At 31.6% G+C, this 17387-nt stretch overlaps 1 protein-coding gene across 7 annotated transcripts in view; it reads right to left on the bottom strand.

Annotated features, from left to right (window-relative positions):
- Window positions 1-13739: 13739 nt before the first annotated feature.
- Window positions 13740-17387, bottom strand: part of Flo2 (flotillin-2) — a 101626-nt gene continuing 97978 nt past the window's right edge. For all 7 annotated transcript variants that reach the window (XM_070219117.1, XM_070219118.1, XM_070219119.1 and 4 more), the window contains 3 exons: window positions 16386-16953; window positions 15728-15911; window positions 13740-15663 (listed from right to left, as the gene is read on the bottom strand). In XM_070219117.1, the coding sequence (XP_070075218.1) occupies window positions 15484-15663; window positions 15728-15911; window positions 16386-16953 (932 nt within the window). In that variant the 3' untranslated portion in view covers window positions 13740-15483. The remainder of the gene's footprint in view (window positions 15664-15727; window positions 15912-16385; window positions 16954-17387) is intronic.

Genomic DNA, 17387 nt, shown 5'->3' with positions numbered 1-17387 from the left:
TTATCGCATTTTTATGGAGGGTTAATGATTACACTGTGCTGCATTTTTAGTGCTTTTTAAATTTACCTCGATGGATGCTATATTTTTGGATTCGTTACGAATTCCCAAGTTAAACTGCGTTTTCCAAAAAGTTCCCCGACGCAAGGATTCTTAGCAAAAGGACCTCAAAGTTCGAAAAATGCTGAAATTGGCCAACTTTGCGGAGCTCTCAGAGGCAAATGGATGCATGGTTTGATTCGATGTTAAAGTTTTTTAAAAGATACACCCTTTATCTTTTAAACCCCATACTTAAAAAATTTTTAAGATTTTTTTTAAGGCAGAAAAAAATTCTAGAAAACATAGTCAAAAAACATGAAAGTATACAGCTGCGGTCAAAATGGTAGTAGTGTTGCCGCCCTGTGTATTTAAAAGTTTGTTGTTGTAATTGATCTTTTCCTGGTAATATTGTATTGATTATAATTTTACTATTAAACTAATTGGATAAGAAAAAATTATAACATCAAACTTTTAAAACCACAAGGCGGCAACACTGCTACTATTTTGACCGCAGCTGTATGTTTTTCAGTTTTTTGACTATGTTTTTTGGAATTTATTTCTGCCTTAAAAAAAAATCCTAAAATTATTTCATGTATGGGGTTTGAAAGATAAAGGGTGTATCTTTTAAAAAACTTTAACTTCGAACCAAGCCATGCATCCATTTGCCTCTGAGAGCTCCGCAAAGTTGGTCAATTTCAGCATTTTTCGAACTTTGAGGTCCTTTTGCTAAGAATCCTTGCGTCGGGGAACTCTTTGGAAAACGCAATTTTACTTGGGAATTCGTAACGAATCCAAAAATATAGCATTCATCGAGATTAATTTTTGATGCTGCATAGTGTTATCGTTCCTTTTTGATCGTTGGTCAAAATAGGATCTAAAGATTTATGTTTAGGCTTTATTTGCTATCTGTTAAAAACAGTATGTATTTTTGGTGTAGGACCATTTTTGGTCAAGTTACAGCAAAAAAAAAAACAAAAAAAATTCAAATTTTTGTCAAAAACTTATAAAAAAATTAAAAATTGGCAAAAATTTTATTTTTCCAAAATTACACGGAAAGTTTTATGGATTTATAGCAAATTTTGTTATCTGTTCAAAACAGTATGAATTTTTGGTGTAGGACCTTTTTTGGCCAAGTTACAGCAAAAAAACCAAAAGAAAAAATTCCAATTTTTGTCAAAAACTGAAATCGCGAATTTCCAAAAAAAAACAAAACCCGTTTTTTCGCTAAAACGTTGCAGTTTTTTCGCTATAACAAAGCAAATACTGATTCAAAGTATGGATTGTCATACCTTTCTGAACTCGTTATTAAATTTCCTAACGATTGGCATTTAAACCTTGACAATTTATTCATTTTTAATTTTTCGCAAAAAATCATGGGGTACCCCCTTATAAAAAAATTAAAAATTGGCGAAAATTTTATTTTTCCAAAATTACGCGGAAAGTTTTATGGATTTATAGCAAATTTTGTTATCTGTTCAAAACAGTATGAATTTTTGGTGTAGGACCTTTTTTGGCCAAGTTACAGCAAAAAAACCAAAAGAAAAAATTCCAATTTTTGTCAAAAACTGAAATCGCGAATTTCCAAAAAAAAACAAAACCCGTTTTTTCGCTAAAACGTTGTAGTTTTTTCGCTATAACAAAGCAAATACTGATTCAAAGTATGGATTGTCATACCTTTCTGAACTCGTTATTAAATTTCCTAACGATTGGCATTTAAACCTTGACAATTTATTCATTTTTAATTTTTCGCAAAAAATCATGGGGTACCCCCTTATAAAAAAATTAAAAATTGGCGAAAATTTTATTTTTCCAAAATTACACGGAAAGTTTTATGGATTTATAGCAAATTTTGTTATCTGTTCAAAACAGTATGAATTTTTGGTGTAGGACCTTTTTTGGCCAAGTTACAGCAAAAAAACCAAAAGAAAAAATTCCAATTTTTGTCAAAAACTGAAATCGCGAATTTCCAAAAAAAAACAAAACCCGTTTTTTCGCCAAAACGTTGCAGTTTTTTCGCTATAACAAAGCAAATACTGATTCAAAGTATGGATTGTCATACCTTTCTGAACTCGTTATTAAATTTCCTAACGATTGGCATTTAAACCTTGACAATTTATTCATTTTTAATTTTTCGCAAAAAATCATGGGGTACCCCCTTATAAAAAAATTAAAAATTGGCGAAAATTTTATTTTTCCAAAATTACGCGGAAAGTTTTATGGATTTATAGCAAATTTTGTTATCTGTTCAAAACAGTATGAATTTTTGGTGTAGGACCTTTTTTGGCCAAGTTACAGCAAAAAAACCAAAAGAAAAAATTCCAATTTTTGTCAAAAACTGAAATCGCGAATTTCCAAAAAAAAACAAAACCCGTTTTTTCGCCAAAACGTTGCAGTTTTTTCGCTATAACAAAGCAAATACTGATTCAAAGTATGGATTGTCATACCTTTCTGAACTCGTTATTAAATTTCCTAACGATTGGCATTTAAACCTTGACAATTTATTCATTTTTAATTTTTCGCAAAAAATCATGGGGTACCCCCTTATAAAAAAATTAAAAATTGGCGAAAATTTAATTTTTCCAAAATTACACGGAAAGTTTTATGGATTTATAGCAAATTTTGTTATCTGTTCAAAACAGTATGAATTTTTGGTGTAGAACCATTTTTGGCCAAGTTACAGCAAAAAAACCAAAAGAAAAAATTCCAATTTTTGTCAAAAACTAAAATCGCGAATTTCCAAAAAAAAACAAAACCCGTTTTTTCGCTAAAACGTTGCAGTTTTTTCGCTATAACAAAGCAAATACTGATTCAAAGTATGGATTGTCATACCTTTCTGAACTCGTTATTAAATTTCCTAACGATTGGCATTTAAACCTTGACAATTTATTCATTTTTAATTTTTCGCAAAAAATCATGGGGTACCCCCTTATAAAAAAATTTAAAATTGGCGAAAATTTTATTTTTCCAAAATTACGCGGAAAGTTTTATGGATTTATAGCAAATTTTGTTATCTGTTCAAAACAGTATGAATTTTTGGTGTAGGACCTTTTTTGGCCAAGTTACAGCAAAAAAACCAAAAGAAAAAATTCCAATTTTTGTCAAAAACTGAAATCGCGAATTTCCAAAAAAAAACAAAACCCGTTTTTTCGCTAAAACGTTGCAGTTTTTTCGCTATAACAAAGCAAATACTGATTCAAAGTATGGATTGTCATACCTTTCTGAACTCGTTATTAAATTTCCTAACGATTGGCATTTAAACCTTGACAATTTATTCATTTTTAATTTTTCGCAAAAAATCATGGGGTACCCCCTTATAAAAAAATTAAAAATTGGCGAAAATTTTATTTTTCCAAAATTACACGGAAAGTTTTATGGATTTATAGCAAATTTTGTTATCTGTTCAAAACAGTATGAATTTTTGGTGTAGGACCTTTTTTGGCCAAGTTACAGCAAAAAAACCAAAAGAAAAAATTCCAATTTTTGTCAAAAACTGAAATCGCGAATTTCCAAAAAAAAACAAAACCCGTTTTTTCGCTAAAACGTTGCAGTTTTTTCGCTATAACAAAGCAAATACTGATTCAAAGTATGGATTGTCATACCTTTCTGAACTCGTTATTAAATTTCCTAACGATTGGCATTTAAACCTTGACAATTTATTCATTTTTAATTTTTCGCAAAAAATCATGGGGTACCCCCTTATAAAAAAATTAAAAATTGGCGAAAATTTTATTTTTCCAAAATTACACGGAAAGTTTTATGGATTTATAGCAAATTTTGTTATCTGTTCAAAACAGTATGAATTTTTGGTGTAGGACCTTTTTTGGCCAAGTTACAGCAAAAAAACCAAAAGAAAAAATTCCAATTTTTGTCAAAAACTGAAATCGCGAATTTCCAAAAAAAAACAAAACCCGTTTTTTCGCTAAAACGTTGCAGTTTTTTCGCTATAACAAAGCAAATACTGATTCAAAGTATGGATTGTCATACCTTTCTGAACTCGTTATTAAATTTCCTAACGATTGGCATTTAAACCTTGACAATTTATTCATTTTTAATTTTTCGCAAAAAATCATGGGGTACCCCCTTATAAAAAAATTAAAAATTGGCGAAAATTTTATTTTTCCAAAATTACGCGGAAAGTTTTATGGATTTATAGCAAATTTTGTTATCTGTTCAAAACAGTATGAATTTTTGGTGTAGGACCTTTTTTGGCCAAAAGAAAAAATTCCAATTTTTGTCAAAAACTGAAATCGCGAATTTCCAAAAAAAAACAAAACCCGTTTTTTCGCTAAAACGTTGCAGTTTTTTCGCTATAACAAAGCAAATACTGATTCAAAGTATGGATTGTCATACCTTTCTGAACTCGTTATTAAATTTCCTAACGATTGGCATTTAAACCTTGACAATTTATTCATTTTTAATTTTTCGCAAAAAATCATGGGGTACCCCCTTATAAAAAAATTAAAAATTGGCGAAAATTTTATTTTTCCAAAATTACGCGGAAAGTTTTATGGATTTATAGCAAATTTTGTTATCTGTTCAAAACAGTATGAATTTTTGGTGTAGGACCTTTTTTGGCCAAGTTACAGCAAAAAAACCAAAAGAAAAAATTCCAATTTTTGTCAAAAACTGAAATCGCGAATTTCCAAAAAAAAACAAAACCCGTTTTTTCGCTAAAACGTTGCAGTTTTTTCGCTATAACAAAGCAAATACTGATTCAAAGTATGGATTGTCATACCTTTCTGAACTCGTTATTAAATTTCCTAACGATTGGCATTTAAACCTTGACAATTTATTCATTTTTAATTTTTCGCAAAAAATCATGGGGTACCCCCTTATAAAAAAATTAAAAATTGGCGAAAATTTTATTTTTCCAAAATTACACGGAAAGTTTTATGGATTTATAGCAAATTTTGTTATCTGTTCAAAACAGTATGAATTTTTGGTGTAGGACCTTTTTTGGCCAAGTTACAGCAAAAAAACCAAAAGAAAAAATTCCAATTTTTGTCAAAAACTGAAATCGCGAATTTCCAAAAAAAAACAAAACCCGTTTTTTCGCCAAAACGTTGCAGTTTTTTCGCTATAACAAAGCAAATACTGATTCAAAGTATGGATTGTCATACCTTTCTGAACTCGTTATTAAATTTCCTAACGATTGGCATTTAAACCTTGACAATTTATTCATTTTTAATTTTTCGCAAAAAATCATGGGGTACCCCCTTATAAAAAAATTAAAAATTGGCGAAAATTTTATTTTTCCAAAATTACGCGGAAAGTTTTATGGATTTATAGCAAATTTTGTTATCTGTTCAAAACAGTATGAATTTTTGGTGTAGGACCTTTTTTGGCCAAGTTACAGCAAAAAAACCAAAAGAAAAAATTCCAATTTTTGTCAAAAACTGAAATCGCGAATTTCCAAAAAAAAACAAAACCCGTTTTTTCGCTAAAACGTTGCAGTTTTTTCGCTATAACAAAGCAAATACTGATTCAAAGTATGGATTGTCATACCTTTCTGAACTCGTTATTAAATTTCCTAACGATTGGCATTTAAACCTTGACAATTTATTCATTTTTAATTTTTCGCAAAAAATCATGGGGTACCCCCTTATAAAAAAATTAAAAATTGGCGAAAATTTTATTTTTCCAAAATTACGCGGAAAGTTTTATGGATTTATAGCAAATTTTGTTATCTGTTCAAAACAGTATGAATTTTTGGTGTAGGACCTTTTTTGGCCAAGTTACAGCAAAAAAACCAAAAGAAAAAATTCCAATTTTTGTCAAAAACTGAAATCGCGAATTTCCAAAAAAAAACAAAACCCGTTTTTTCGCTAAAACGTTGCAGTTTTTTCGCTATAACAAAGCAAATACTGATTCAAAGTATGGATTGTCATACCTTTCTGAACTCGTTATTAAATTTCCTAACGATTGGCATTTAAACCTTGACAATTTATTCATTTTTAATTTTTCGCAAAAAATCATGGGGTACCCCCTTATAAAAAAATTAAAAATTGGCGAAAATTTTATTTTTCCAAAATTACGCGGAAAGTTTTATGGATTTATAGCAAATTTTGTTATCTGTTCAAAACAGTATGAATTTTTGGTGTAGGACCTTTTTTGGCCAAGTTACAGCAAAAAAACCAAAAGAAAAAATTCCAATTTTTGTCAAAAACTGAAATCGCGAATTTCCAAAAAAAAACAAAACCCGTTTTTTCGCTAAAACGTTGCAGTTTTTTCGCTATAACAAAGCAAATACTGATTCAAAGTATGGATTGTCATACCTTTCTGAACTCGTTATTAAATTTCCTAACGATTGGCATTTAAACCTTGACAATTTATTCATTTTTAATTTTTCGCAAAAAATTATGGGGTACCCCCTTATAAAAAAATTAAAAATTGGCGAAAATTTTATTTTTCCAAAATTACACGGAAAGTTTTATGGATTTATAGCAAATTTTGTTATCTGTTCAAAACAGTATGAATTTTTGGTGTAGGACCTTTTTTGGCCAAGTTACAGCAAAAAAACCAAAAGAAAAAATTCCAATTTTTGTCAAAAACTGAAATCGCGAATTTCCAAAAAAAAACAAAACCCGTTTTTTCGCTAAAACGTTGCAGTTTTTTCGCTATAACAAAGCAAATACTGATTCAAAGTATGGATTGTCATACCTTTCTGAACTCGTTATTAAATTTCCTAACGATTGGCATTTAAACCTTGACAATTTATTCATTTTTAATTTTTCGCAAAAAATCATGGGGTACCCCCTTATAAAAAAATTAAAAATTGGCGAAAATTTTATTTTTCCAAAATTACGCGGAAAGTTTTATGGATTTATAGCAAATTTTGTTATCTGTTCAAAACAGTATGAATTTTTGGTGTAGGACCTTTTTTGGCCAAAAGAAAAAATTCCAATTTTTGTCAAAAACTGAAATCGCGAATTTCCAAAAAAAAACAAAACCCGTTTTTTCGCTAAAACGTTGCAGTTTTTTCGCTATAACAAAGCAAATACTGATTCAAAGTATGGATTGTCATACCTTTCTGAACTCGTTATTAAATTTCCTAACGATTGGCATTTAAACCTTGACAATTTATTCATTTTTAATTTTTCGCAAAAAATCATGGGGTACCCCCTTATAAAAAAATTAAAAATTGGCGAAAATTTTATTTTTCCAAAATTACGCGGAAAGTTTTATGGATTTATAGCAAATTTTGTTATCTGTTCAAAACAGTATGAATTTTTGGTGTAGGACCTTTTTTGGCCAAGTTACAGCAAAAAAACCAAAAGAAAAAATTCCAATTTTTGTCAAAAACTGAAATCGCGAATTTCCAAAAAAAAACAAAACCCGTTTTTTCGCTAAAACGTTGCAGTTTTTTCGCTATAACAAAGCAAATACTGATTCAAAGTATGGATTGTCATACCTTTCTGAACTCGTTATTAAATTTCCTAACGATTGGCATTTAAACCTTGACAATTTATTCATTTTTAATTTTTCGCAAAAAATCATGGGGTACCCCCTTATAAAAAAATTAAAAATTGGCGAAAATTTTATTTTTCCAAAATTACGCGGAAAGTTTTATGGATTTATAGCAAATTTTGTTATCTGTTCAAAACAGTATGAATTTTTGGTGTAGGACCTTTTTTGGCCAAGTTACAGCAAAAAAACCAAAAGAAAAAATTCCAATTTTTGTCAAAAACTGAAATCGCGAATTTCCAAAAAAAAACAAAACCCGTTTTTTCGCTAAAACGTTGCAGTTTTTTCGCTATAACAAAGCAAATACTGATTCAAAGTATGGATTGTCATACCTTTCTGAACTCGTTATTAAATTTCCTAACGATTGGCATTTAAACCTTGACAATTTATTCATTTTTAATTTTTCGCAAAAAATCATGGGGTACCCCCTTATAAAAAAATTAAAAATTGGCGAAAATTTTATTTTTCCAAAATTACACGGAAAGTTTTATGGATTTATAGCAAATTTTGTTATCTGTTCAAAACAGTATGAATTTTTGGTGTAGGACCTTTTTTGGCCAAGTTACAGCAAAAAAACCAAAAGAAAAAATTCCAATTTTTGTCAAAAACTGAAATCGCGAATTTCCAAAAAAAAACAAAACCCGTTTTTTCGCTAAAACGTTGCAGTTTTTTCGCTATAACAAAGCAAATACTGATTCAAAGTATGGATTGTCATACCTTTCTGAACTCGTTATTAAATTTCCTAACGATTGGCATTTAAACCTTGACAATTTATTCATTTTTAATTTTTCGCAAAAAATCATGGGGTACCCCCTTATAAAAAAATTAAAAATTGGCGAAAATTTTATTTTTCCAAAATTACGCGGAAAGTTTTATGGATTTATAGCAAATTTTGTTATCTGTTCAAAACAGTATGAATTTTTGGTGTAGGACCTTTTTTGGCCAAGTTACAGCAAAAAAACCAAAAGAAAAAATTCCAATTTTTGTCAAAAACTGAAATCGCGAATTTCCAAAAAAAAACAAAACCCGTTTTTTCGCTAAAACGTTGCAGTTTTTTCGCTATAACAAAGCAAATACTGATTCAAAGTATGGATTGTCATACCTTTCTGAACTCGTTATTAAATTTCCTAACGATTGGCATTTAAACCTTGACAATTTATTCATTTTTAATTTTTCGCAAAAAATCATGGGGTACCCCCTTATAAAAAAATTAAAAATTGGCGAAAATTTTATTTTTCCAAAATTACACGGAAAGTTTTATGGATTTATAGCAAATTTTGTTATCTGTTCAAAACAGTATGAATTTTTGGTGTAGGACCTTTTTTGGCCAAGTTACAGCAAAAAAACCAAAAGAAAAAATTCCAATTTTTGTCAAAAACTGAAATCGCGAATTTCCAAAAAAAAACAAAACCCGTTTTTTCGCTAAAACGTTGCAGTTTTTTCGCTATAACAAAGCAAATACTGATTCAAAGTATGGATTGTCATACCTTTCTGAACTCGTTATTAAATTTCCTAACGATTGGCATTTAAACCTTGACAATTTATTCATTTTTAATTTTTCGCAAAAAATCATGGGGTACCCCCTTATAAAAAAATTAAAAATTGGCGAAAATTTTATTTTTCCAAAATTACACGGAAAGTTTTATGGATTTATAGCAAATTTTGTTATCTGTTCAAAACAGTATGAATTTTTGGTGTAGGACCTTTTTTGGCCAAGTTACAGCAAAAAAACCAAAAGAAAAAATTCCAATTTTTGTCAAAAACTGAAATCGCGAATTTCCAAAAAAGAACCAACCCCGGTTTTTTTGCTAAAACGTTGTAGTTTTTTCGCTATAACAAAGCAAATACTGATTCAAAGTATGGATTGTCATACCTTTCTGAACTCGTTATTAAATTTCCTAACGATTGGCATTTAAACCTTGACAATTTATTCATTTTTAATTTTTCGCAAAAAATCATGGGGTACCCCCTTATAAAAAAATTAAAAATTGGCGAAAATTTTATTTTTCCAAAATTACACGGAAAGTTTTATGGATTTATAGCAAATTTTGTTATCTGTTCAAAACAGTATGAATTTTTGGTGTAGGACCTTTTTTGGCCAAGTTACAGCAAAAAAACCAAAAGAAAAAATTCCAATTTTTGTCAAAAACTGAAATCGCGAATTTCCAAAAAAAAACCAACCCCGTTTTTTCGCTAAAACGTTGTAGTTTTTTCGCTATAACAAAGCAAATACTGATTCAAAGTATGGATTGTCATACCTTTCTGAACTCGTTATTAAATTTCCTAACGATTGGCATTTAAACCTTGACAATTTATTCATTTTTAATTTTTCGCAAAAAATCATGGGGTACCCCCTTATAAAAAAATTAAAAATTGGCGAAAATTTAATTTTTCCAAAATTACACGGAAAGTTTTATGGATTTATAGCAAATTTTGTTATCTGTTCAAAACAGTATGAATTTTTGGTGTAGGACCTTTTTTGGCCAAGTTACAGCAAAAAAACCAAAAGAAAAAATTCCAATTTTTGTCAAAAACTGAAATCGCGAATTTCCAAAAAAAAACCAACCCCGTTTTTTCGCTAAAACGTTGCAGTTTTTTCGCTATAACAAAGCAAATACTGATTCAAAGTATGGATTGTCATACCTTTCTGAACTCGTTATTAAATTTCCTAACGGTTGGCATTTAAACCTTGACAATTTATTCATTTTTAATTTTTCGCAAAAAATCATGGGGTACCCCCTTATAAAAAAATTAAAAATTGGTGAAAATTTTATTTTTCCAAAATTACACGGAAAGTTTTATGGATTTATAGCAAATTTTGTTATCTGTTCAAAACAGTATGAATTTTTGGTGTACGACCTTTTTTGGCCAAGTTACAGCAAAAAGCCAAAAGAAAAAATTCCAATTTTTGTCAAAAACTGAAATCGCGAATTTCCAAAAAAAAACCAACCCCGTTTTTTCGCTAAAACGTTGCAGTTTTTTCGCTATAACAAAGCAAATACTGATTCAAAGTATGGATTGTCATACCTTTCTGAACTCGTTATTAAATTTCCTAACGGTTGGCATTTAAACCTTGACAATTTATTCATTTTTAATTTTTCGCAAAAAATCATGGGGTACCCCCCTTTTAAAAAAATTAAAAATTGGTGAAAATTTTATTTTTCCAAAATTACACGGAAAGTTTTATGGATTTATAGCAAATTTTGTTATCTGTTCAAAACAGTATGAATTTTTGGTGTAGGACCTTTTTTGGCCAAGTTACAGCAAAAAAACCAAAAGAAAAAATTCCAATTTTTGTCAAAAACTGAAATCGCGAATTTCCAAAAAAAAACAAAACCCGTTTTTTCGCTAAAACGTTGCAGTTTTTTCGCTATAACAAAGCAAATACTGATTCAAAGTATGGATTGTCATACCTTTCTGAACTCGTTATTAAATTTCCTAACGATTGGCATTTAAACCTTGACAATTTATTCATTTTTAATTTTTCGCAAAAAATCATGGGGTACCCCCTTATAAAAAAATTAAAAATTGGCGAAAATTTTATTTTTCCAAAATTACACGGAAAGTTTTATGGATTTATAGCAAATTTTGTTATCTGTTCAAAACAGTATGAATTTTTGGTGTAGGACCTTTTTTGGCCAAGTTACAGCAAAAAAACCAAAAGAAAAAATTCCAATTTTTGTCAAAAACTGAAATCGCGAATTTCCAAAAAAGAACCAACCCCGGTTTTTTTGCTAAAACGTTGTAGTTTTTTCGCTATAACAAAGCAAATACTGATTCAAAGTATGGATTGTCATACCTTTCTGAACTCGTTATTAAATTTCCTAACGATTGGCATTTAAACCTTGACAATTTATTCATTTTTAATTTTTCGCAAAAAATCATGGGGTACCCCCTTATAAAAAAATTAAAAATTGGCGAAAATTTTATTTTTCCAAAATTACACGGAAAGTTTTATGGATTTATAGCAAATTTTGTTATCTGTTCAAAACAGTATGAATTTTTGGTGTAGGACCTTTTTTGGCCAAGTTACAGCAAAAAAACCAAAAGAAAAAATTCCAATTTTTGTCAAAAACTGAAATCGCGAATTTCCAAAAAAAAACCAACCCCGTTTTTTCGCTAAAACGTTGTAGTTTTTTCGCTATAACAAAGCAAATACTGATTCAAAGTATGGATTGTCATACCTTTCTGAACTCGTTATTAAATTTCCTAACGATTGGCATTTAAACCTTGACAATTTATTCATTTTTAATTTTTCGCAAAAAATCATGGGGTACCCCCTTATAAAAAAATTAAAAATTGGCGAAAATTTAATTTTTCCAAAATTACACGGAAAGTTTTATGGATTTATAGCAAATTTTGTTATCTGTTCAAAACAGTATGAATTTTTGGTGTAGGACCTTTTTTGGCCAAGTTACAGCAAAAAAACCAAAAGAAAAAATTCCAATTTTTGTCAAAAACTGAAATCGCGAATTTCCAAAAAAAAACCAACCCCGTTTTTTCGCTAAAACGTTGCAGTTTTTTCGCTATAACAAAGCAAATACTGATTCAAAGTATGGATTGTCATACCTTTCTGAACTCGTTATTAAATTTCCTAACGGTTGGCATTTAAACCTTGACAATTTATTCATTTTTAATTTTTCGCAAAAAATCATGGGGTACCCCCTTATAAAAAAATTAAAAATTGGTGAAAATTTTATTTTTCCAAAATTACACGGAAAGTTTTATGGATTTATAGCAAATTTTGTTATCTGTTCAAAACAGTATGAATTTTTGGTGTACGACCTTTTTTGGCCAAGTTACAGCAAAAAGCCAAAAGAAAAAATTCCAATTTTTGTCAAAAACTGAAATCGCGAATTTCCAAAAAAAAACCAACCCCGTTTTTTCGCTAAAACGTTGCAGTTTTTTCGCTATAACAAAGCAAATACTGATTCAAAGTATGGATTGTCATACCTTTCTGAACTCGTTATTAAATTTCCTAACGGTTGGCATTTAAACCTTGACAATTTATTCATTTTTAATTTTTCGCAAAAAATCATGGGGTACCCCCCTTTTAAAAAAATTAAAAATTGGTGAAAATTTTATTTTTCCAAAATTACACGGAAAGTTTTATGGATTTATAGCAAATTTTGTTATCTGTTCAAAACAGTATGAATTTTTGGTGTAGGACCTTTTTTGGCCAAGTTACAGCAAAAAAACCAAAAGAAAAAATTCCAATTTTTGTCAAAAACTGAAATCGCGAATTTCCAAAAAAAAACCAACCCCGTTTTTTCGCTAAAACGTTGTAGTTTTTTCGCTATAACAAAGCAAATACTGATTCAAAGTATGGATTGTCATACCTTTCTGAACTCGTTATTAAATTTCCTAACGATTGGCATTTAAACCTTGACAATTTATTCATTTTTAATTTTTCGCAAAAAATCATGGGGTACCCCCTTATAAAAAAATTAAAAATTGGCGAAAATTTAATTTTTCCAAAATTACACGGAAAGTTTTATGGATTTATAGCAAATTTTGTTATCTGTTCAAAACAGTATGAATTTTTGGTGTAGGACCATTTTTGGCCAAGTTACAGCAAAAAAAACCAAAAGAAAAAATTCCAATTTTTGTCAAAAACTGAAATCGCGAATTTCCAAAAAAAAACAAAACCCGTTTTTTCGCTAAAACGTTGCAGTTTTTTCGCTATAACAAAGCAAATACTGATTCAAAGTATGGATTGTCATACCTTTCTGAACTCGTTATTAAATTTCCTAACGATTGGCATTTAAACCTTGACAATTTATTCATTTTTAATTTTTCGCAAAAAATCATGGGGTACCCCCTTATAAAAAAATTAAAAATTGGCGAAAATTTTATTTTTCCAAAATTACACGGAAAGTTTTATGGATTTTTAGCAAATTTTGTTATCTGTTCAAAACAGTATGAATTTTTGGTGTAGGACCATTTTTGGCCAAGTTACAGCAAAAAAAACCAAAAGAAAAAATTCCAATTTTTGTCAAAAACTGAAATCGCGAATTTCCAAAAAAAAACAAAACCCGTTTTTTCGCTAAAACGTTGCAGTTTTTTCGCTATAACAAAGCAAATACTGATTCAAAGTATGGATTGTCATACCTTTCTGAACTCGTTATTAAATTTCCTAATGATTGGCATTTAAACATTGAAATCCCGAATTTCCAAAAAAAAAAAATCCAAAACAGTATTTTTGCAACCTATGCTTTCCGATCTCAAAAGACATTCAATTTTACAGGTATTTTTCAATTTATTTATTTACGACAAAATACACAAAATTTTACATTTGATTTATTTAGGTTTAGCTTTTAGTTTAGTTCTTCGGTTGGTTGTTGTTCTTGTTCTTTTTCTCTTTCACACTGCATTACAATTAAAATTACTTGCACTTAATATACAATAGAAAAAAAATATATATGTGGGTGTGTGTGTCTAATGGGTGTGTGTGATTCGGAGAAGTGCTTACAAAAATTAGGTTTAATTACTCTAACAAAACGAAAGAGCTGGATAAATTGTTTAACTATGTAAATTCCAGTAAGATGTTAGTAAATAACAAAATTAGTTCCCTTTTTTATATATTTTATTTATATTTTCTTGCCTTTTGCTATAAACTAAACAGTGTAAGAATAAAGTACAAAAATTGTAAATGCATATTCGTAGTTAAATATGTGTTATAATATATATAAAAAACCATGAAAAAATATATTAATCGAAACATAGTTTTATGAAATTTTTGTATAACAACAAATATTGATTTCTCTTTGTGCACTGAAGTGTTGGTAAGTGTGTGTGTGTGGGTTTTGGAAGAGCGCCAACTACAGAGAAAGCAGTGTTGTAAAGCTGCATATCACTCATTAACAAATGACATCAGTCGATCGAGTATAACTATGATAATCTTGGCTTTTCTAGCAACTATCAGATATAATGAAAGGCAACAAAAAATTAAATGTGAATTACTGAAAACGAAACTTGAGCCCGTTATGGCACGTCCAAGTAAAAATAAACGATTAACAAAATACAGGAGAAACACGTATTATATTTATACTATAAACTAAAATTGGGGAGTCTAAAAGAGTGCTAGTTTTATACAAACTCTACAGTTGGTTGAGTTTGGCCGTTGAATTTTATGAATAGGAACTCGATCGGTCGTCTTTCATAGTCGCACCCTCTTTCTCTCTCTTTCCATTTGGCTCACTAGCTTATAGATTTGGCTTTAGTCGATAGGCAGTAGTTGTAGTTTTGGACAGATGTCATGTATTTCGTTAGCAGATCGAAATTGTGTGAGAGAAAAAGGGCTACATATGTATATGCAACTTTACAACACTGTAAGTTCTTTTATATCTTTACATCACTGTCTGGCATTAAATTTTTGATGCGGTTACTTAGAAGAGCTCTTTGTTTATAGCATGTCTGCATGTATATAGTATATATAGTATAGTAAATAAATAGCTAACACTCTGCTTAAATGGTTTTCGCTTTAAAGTTATACAAATTTCACGTTGATTTTTTGTTATCGTTATCGGGTTATCGTTTTCGTTTTCGAGAGAAAAGGCCACAAAATGTTGCGTACGAAATGCATAACTTTAGCTGAGATTAACGTTGGTTTTTCTTTTCTTTTGTTTTTTTGATTGTTACCCGGGCAAACATCACACACACACACACTGGCACACCACACAGACGAGACGAGTGTATGTGTGTATAGCATGTGTGCATATACATATACAAAGATATATATATATATATAAATATAATATCGGAGTACATTTTGCTACGTTCGATTGCAGTTCGAAACTCAAATTGTAAGTTTCGAGTACGCCTCGCTGTTGTCTCTCTCTAACAAATGCACACTAGCTCCGTCCTTTTCGTTCGCTCTCCTGCCGTCTCCTTCTCTCCTTGCCGTTTTCAGATCGGTTACAATTCCTTTGCGTTGCGTTACGTTGTCATTGCCATTTCCTGGATGTCCCACTCCATTAGGTTTCACGCCTTGGCCCCGGGAATCTTGGACAGGACCTTGGACAGATCCACTCCGGTGAGGGCGTTGATCGAGGGCGGCAGCTGGGCCACCAAGCGGGTCACGTCGTTGGTGATATTATCGTTGCCGCCAATCAGGACAATCTCCTCCGTCTTGGCCAGTGGGGCAGCCACCTCGGCGGCAATCTATGGGGGGAATTTTAAAGCCACTTTAGAAACCATTTATGAAAAATATCTAAAAATCACTAACCTTCGGCAGCGATTCGAGGACAATGTTCATGATGGCCGCGTCGCCATACTGCTTGTACACATGGGCCTTCATCCGCATGCGTTCCGCCTCCGCCTTGCCCACCAGCTCGATGGCATGGGCCTCCGCCGATCCGATCTTCCGGATGCGCTCCGCCTCGGCACGGGCACCCTCAATGGTCTGGCACCTGTAAAAGGGTGGAAAAAGGGGTTTTTTATATTTATTTATTTGTAATTATTTAACTCAATTAATTTATAAATGACACGAACATCAAATTACTACCCTTAATGCTGGAGATATGTATATTTTGCGTGCTGACTGCAATTATTGAGTTTATCTACCTAGACGTTACTATAATCGGACAAAGCTGTAACGTTAAAACTATAATTTTCATAGCCATTCATAACTTGCACCATATATTATACAGATACTTTTAAACCGAAATAAATATCTCATAATGCTCGGATCTGAAGAATTCGCGTAGTTCTCTGATACCTAAAATGCTTCGATCTAAAGACTTCGCGTAGTTACATGACACTTAAAAGGCTTCGATCTGAAGAATTCGCGTAGTTCCCTAGCACCTACTACGCCATAGATTAGCCTATAGTCACATCTCAAAACGCCTAGATCTCAAGAATTCGCGTATTTCTCTAGTACTCACTGCTTGGCCTGGGCGAGGGTCTGGAGGCGGAAGGCCTCCGCCTCGGCCGGCAGCTTGACGGTGCCGGTGAGCTCGCGATCCTTGCGCTGCACCTCCTGCGACTCGATCTCGATCTGCTTGCGTCGCTCCACCACCTCGATCTGGATCTCCTCGTTACGGATGCGCTGGCGGATCTTGGCCGCCTGCAGCTCGTAGGCCAGCTGCGATTCGGCCTTGGCCGTGTTGATCTCCTGATCGAAATTGGCCTTCTGCAGCTTGTACATCCTGGTGTTGTCCTCGATCTTCGTGTCCGTCGAGTACTTCACGTCCATGGCGCTCTTCTCGCACTCGGCCTCACGGATTCCGGCATCTCGGTTGGCCTCCGCCACGCCGGCATCGGCGTCCCGCTTCACGACGGCCGTCTGGGCCTTGCCCAGCGAGGCCAGGTACTGCACATCATCGTAGACGTCCTTGATGGTGAAGGAGAGGATCTCGATGCCCATGCGACCCACGTCCGGGGCGGCCACCTCGCGGACTAAAGCCGCGAACTGGTCGCGGTCCTTGTACACCTCTTCGACTGTAAGCGTTCCTGCAAGGTCACAAGCGAAGTAATCGAATATTAAATGGGTGTCGTTTGGGGGGGAGGTAAAATATGTGGGAATTACACGTGAAAAATAAATGACAATTTAATACGAAGGAGCCCCTAGAAATTGTTTAGGAACCATTAACTTATATAATGTCCGAATACTCATAAGGTCTTTAAATAATAAACTAATACAACAAAATTAATAAAAAAAATTATTAATATTATTCATTGTTTCTCACATTTTTAAGAAATATAGTTTATAATAAAAAATAGATATTGATTATAATAGATATTAGATCAGTGTAATCCCATTCTAAGGCGTCTAATTAAAATACCTAAACACTTTGACAAGACTTGCAATTATGCAATTTAGTATGCAGTATACACAAATCACGTTCTCAGATCGGAATTAAATTGTGGGAACCTTGGAATGCGAA

Source organism: Drosophila takahashii, chromosome X, assembly GCF_030179915.1.
Source record: "Drosophila takahashii strain IR98-3 E-12201 chromosome X, DtakHiC1v2, whole genome shotgun sequence".
In the NCBI taxonomy this organism is placed as follows: Eukaryota; Metazoa; Arthropoda; class Insecta; order Diptera; family Drosophilidae; genus Drosophila; species Drosophila takahashii.
Note: the sequence above shows the minus strand (reverse complement) of the source record. Positions and strands in the feature narration are given on the sequence as shown.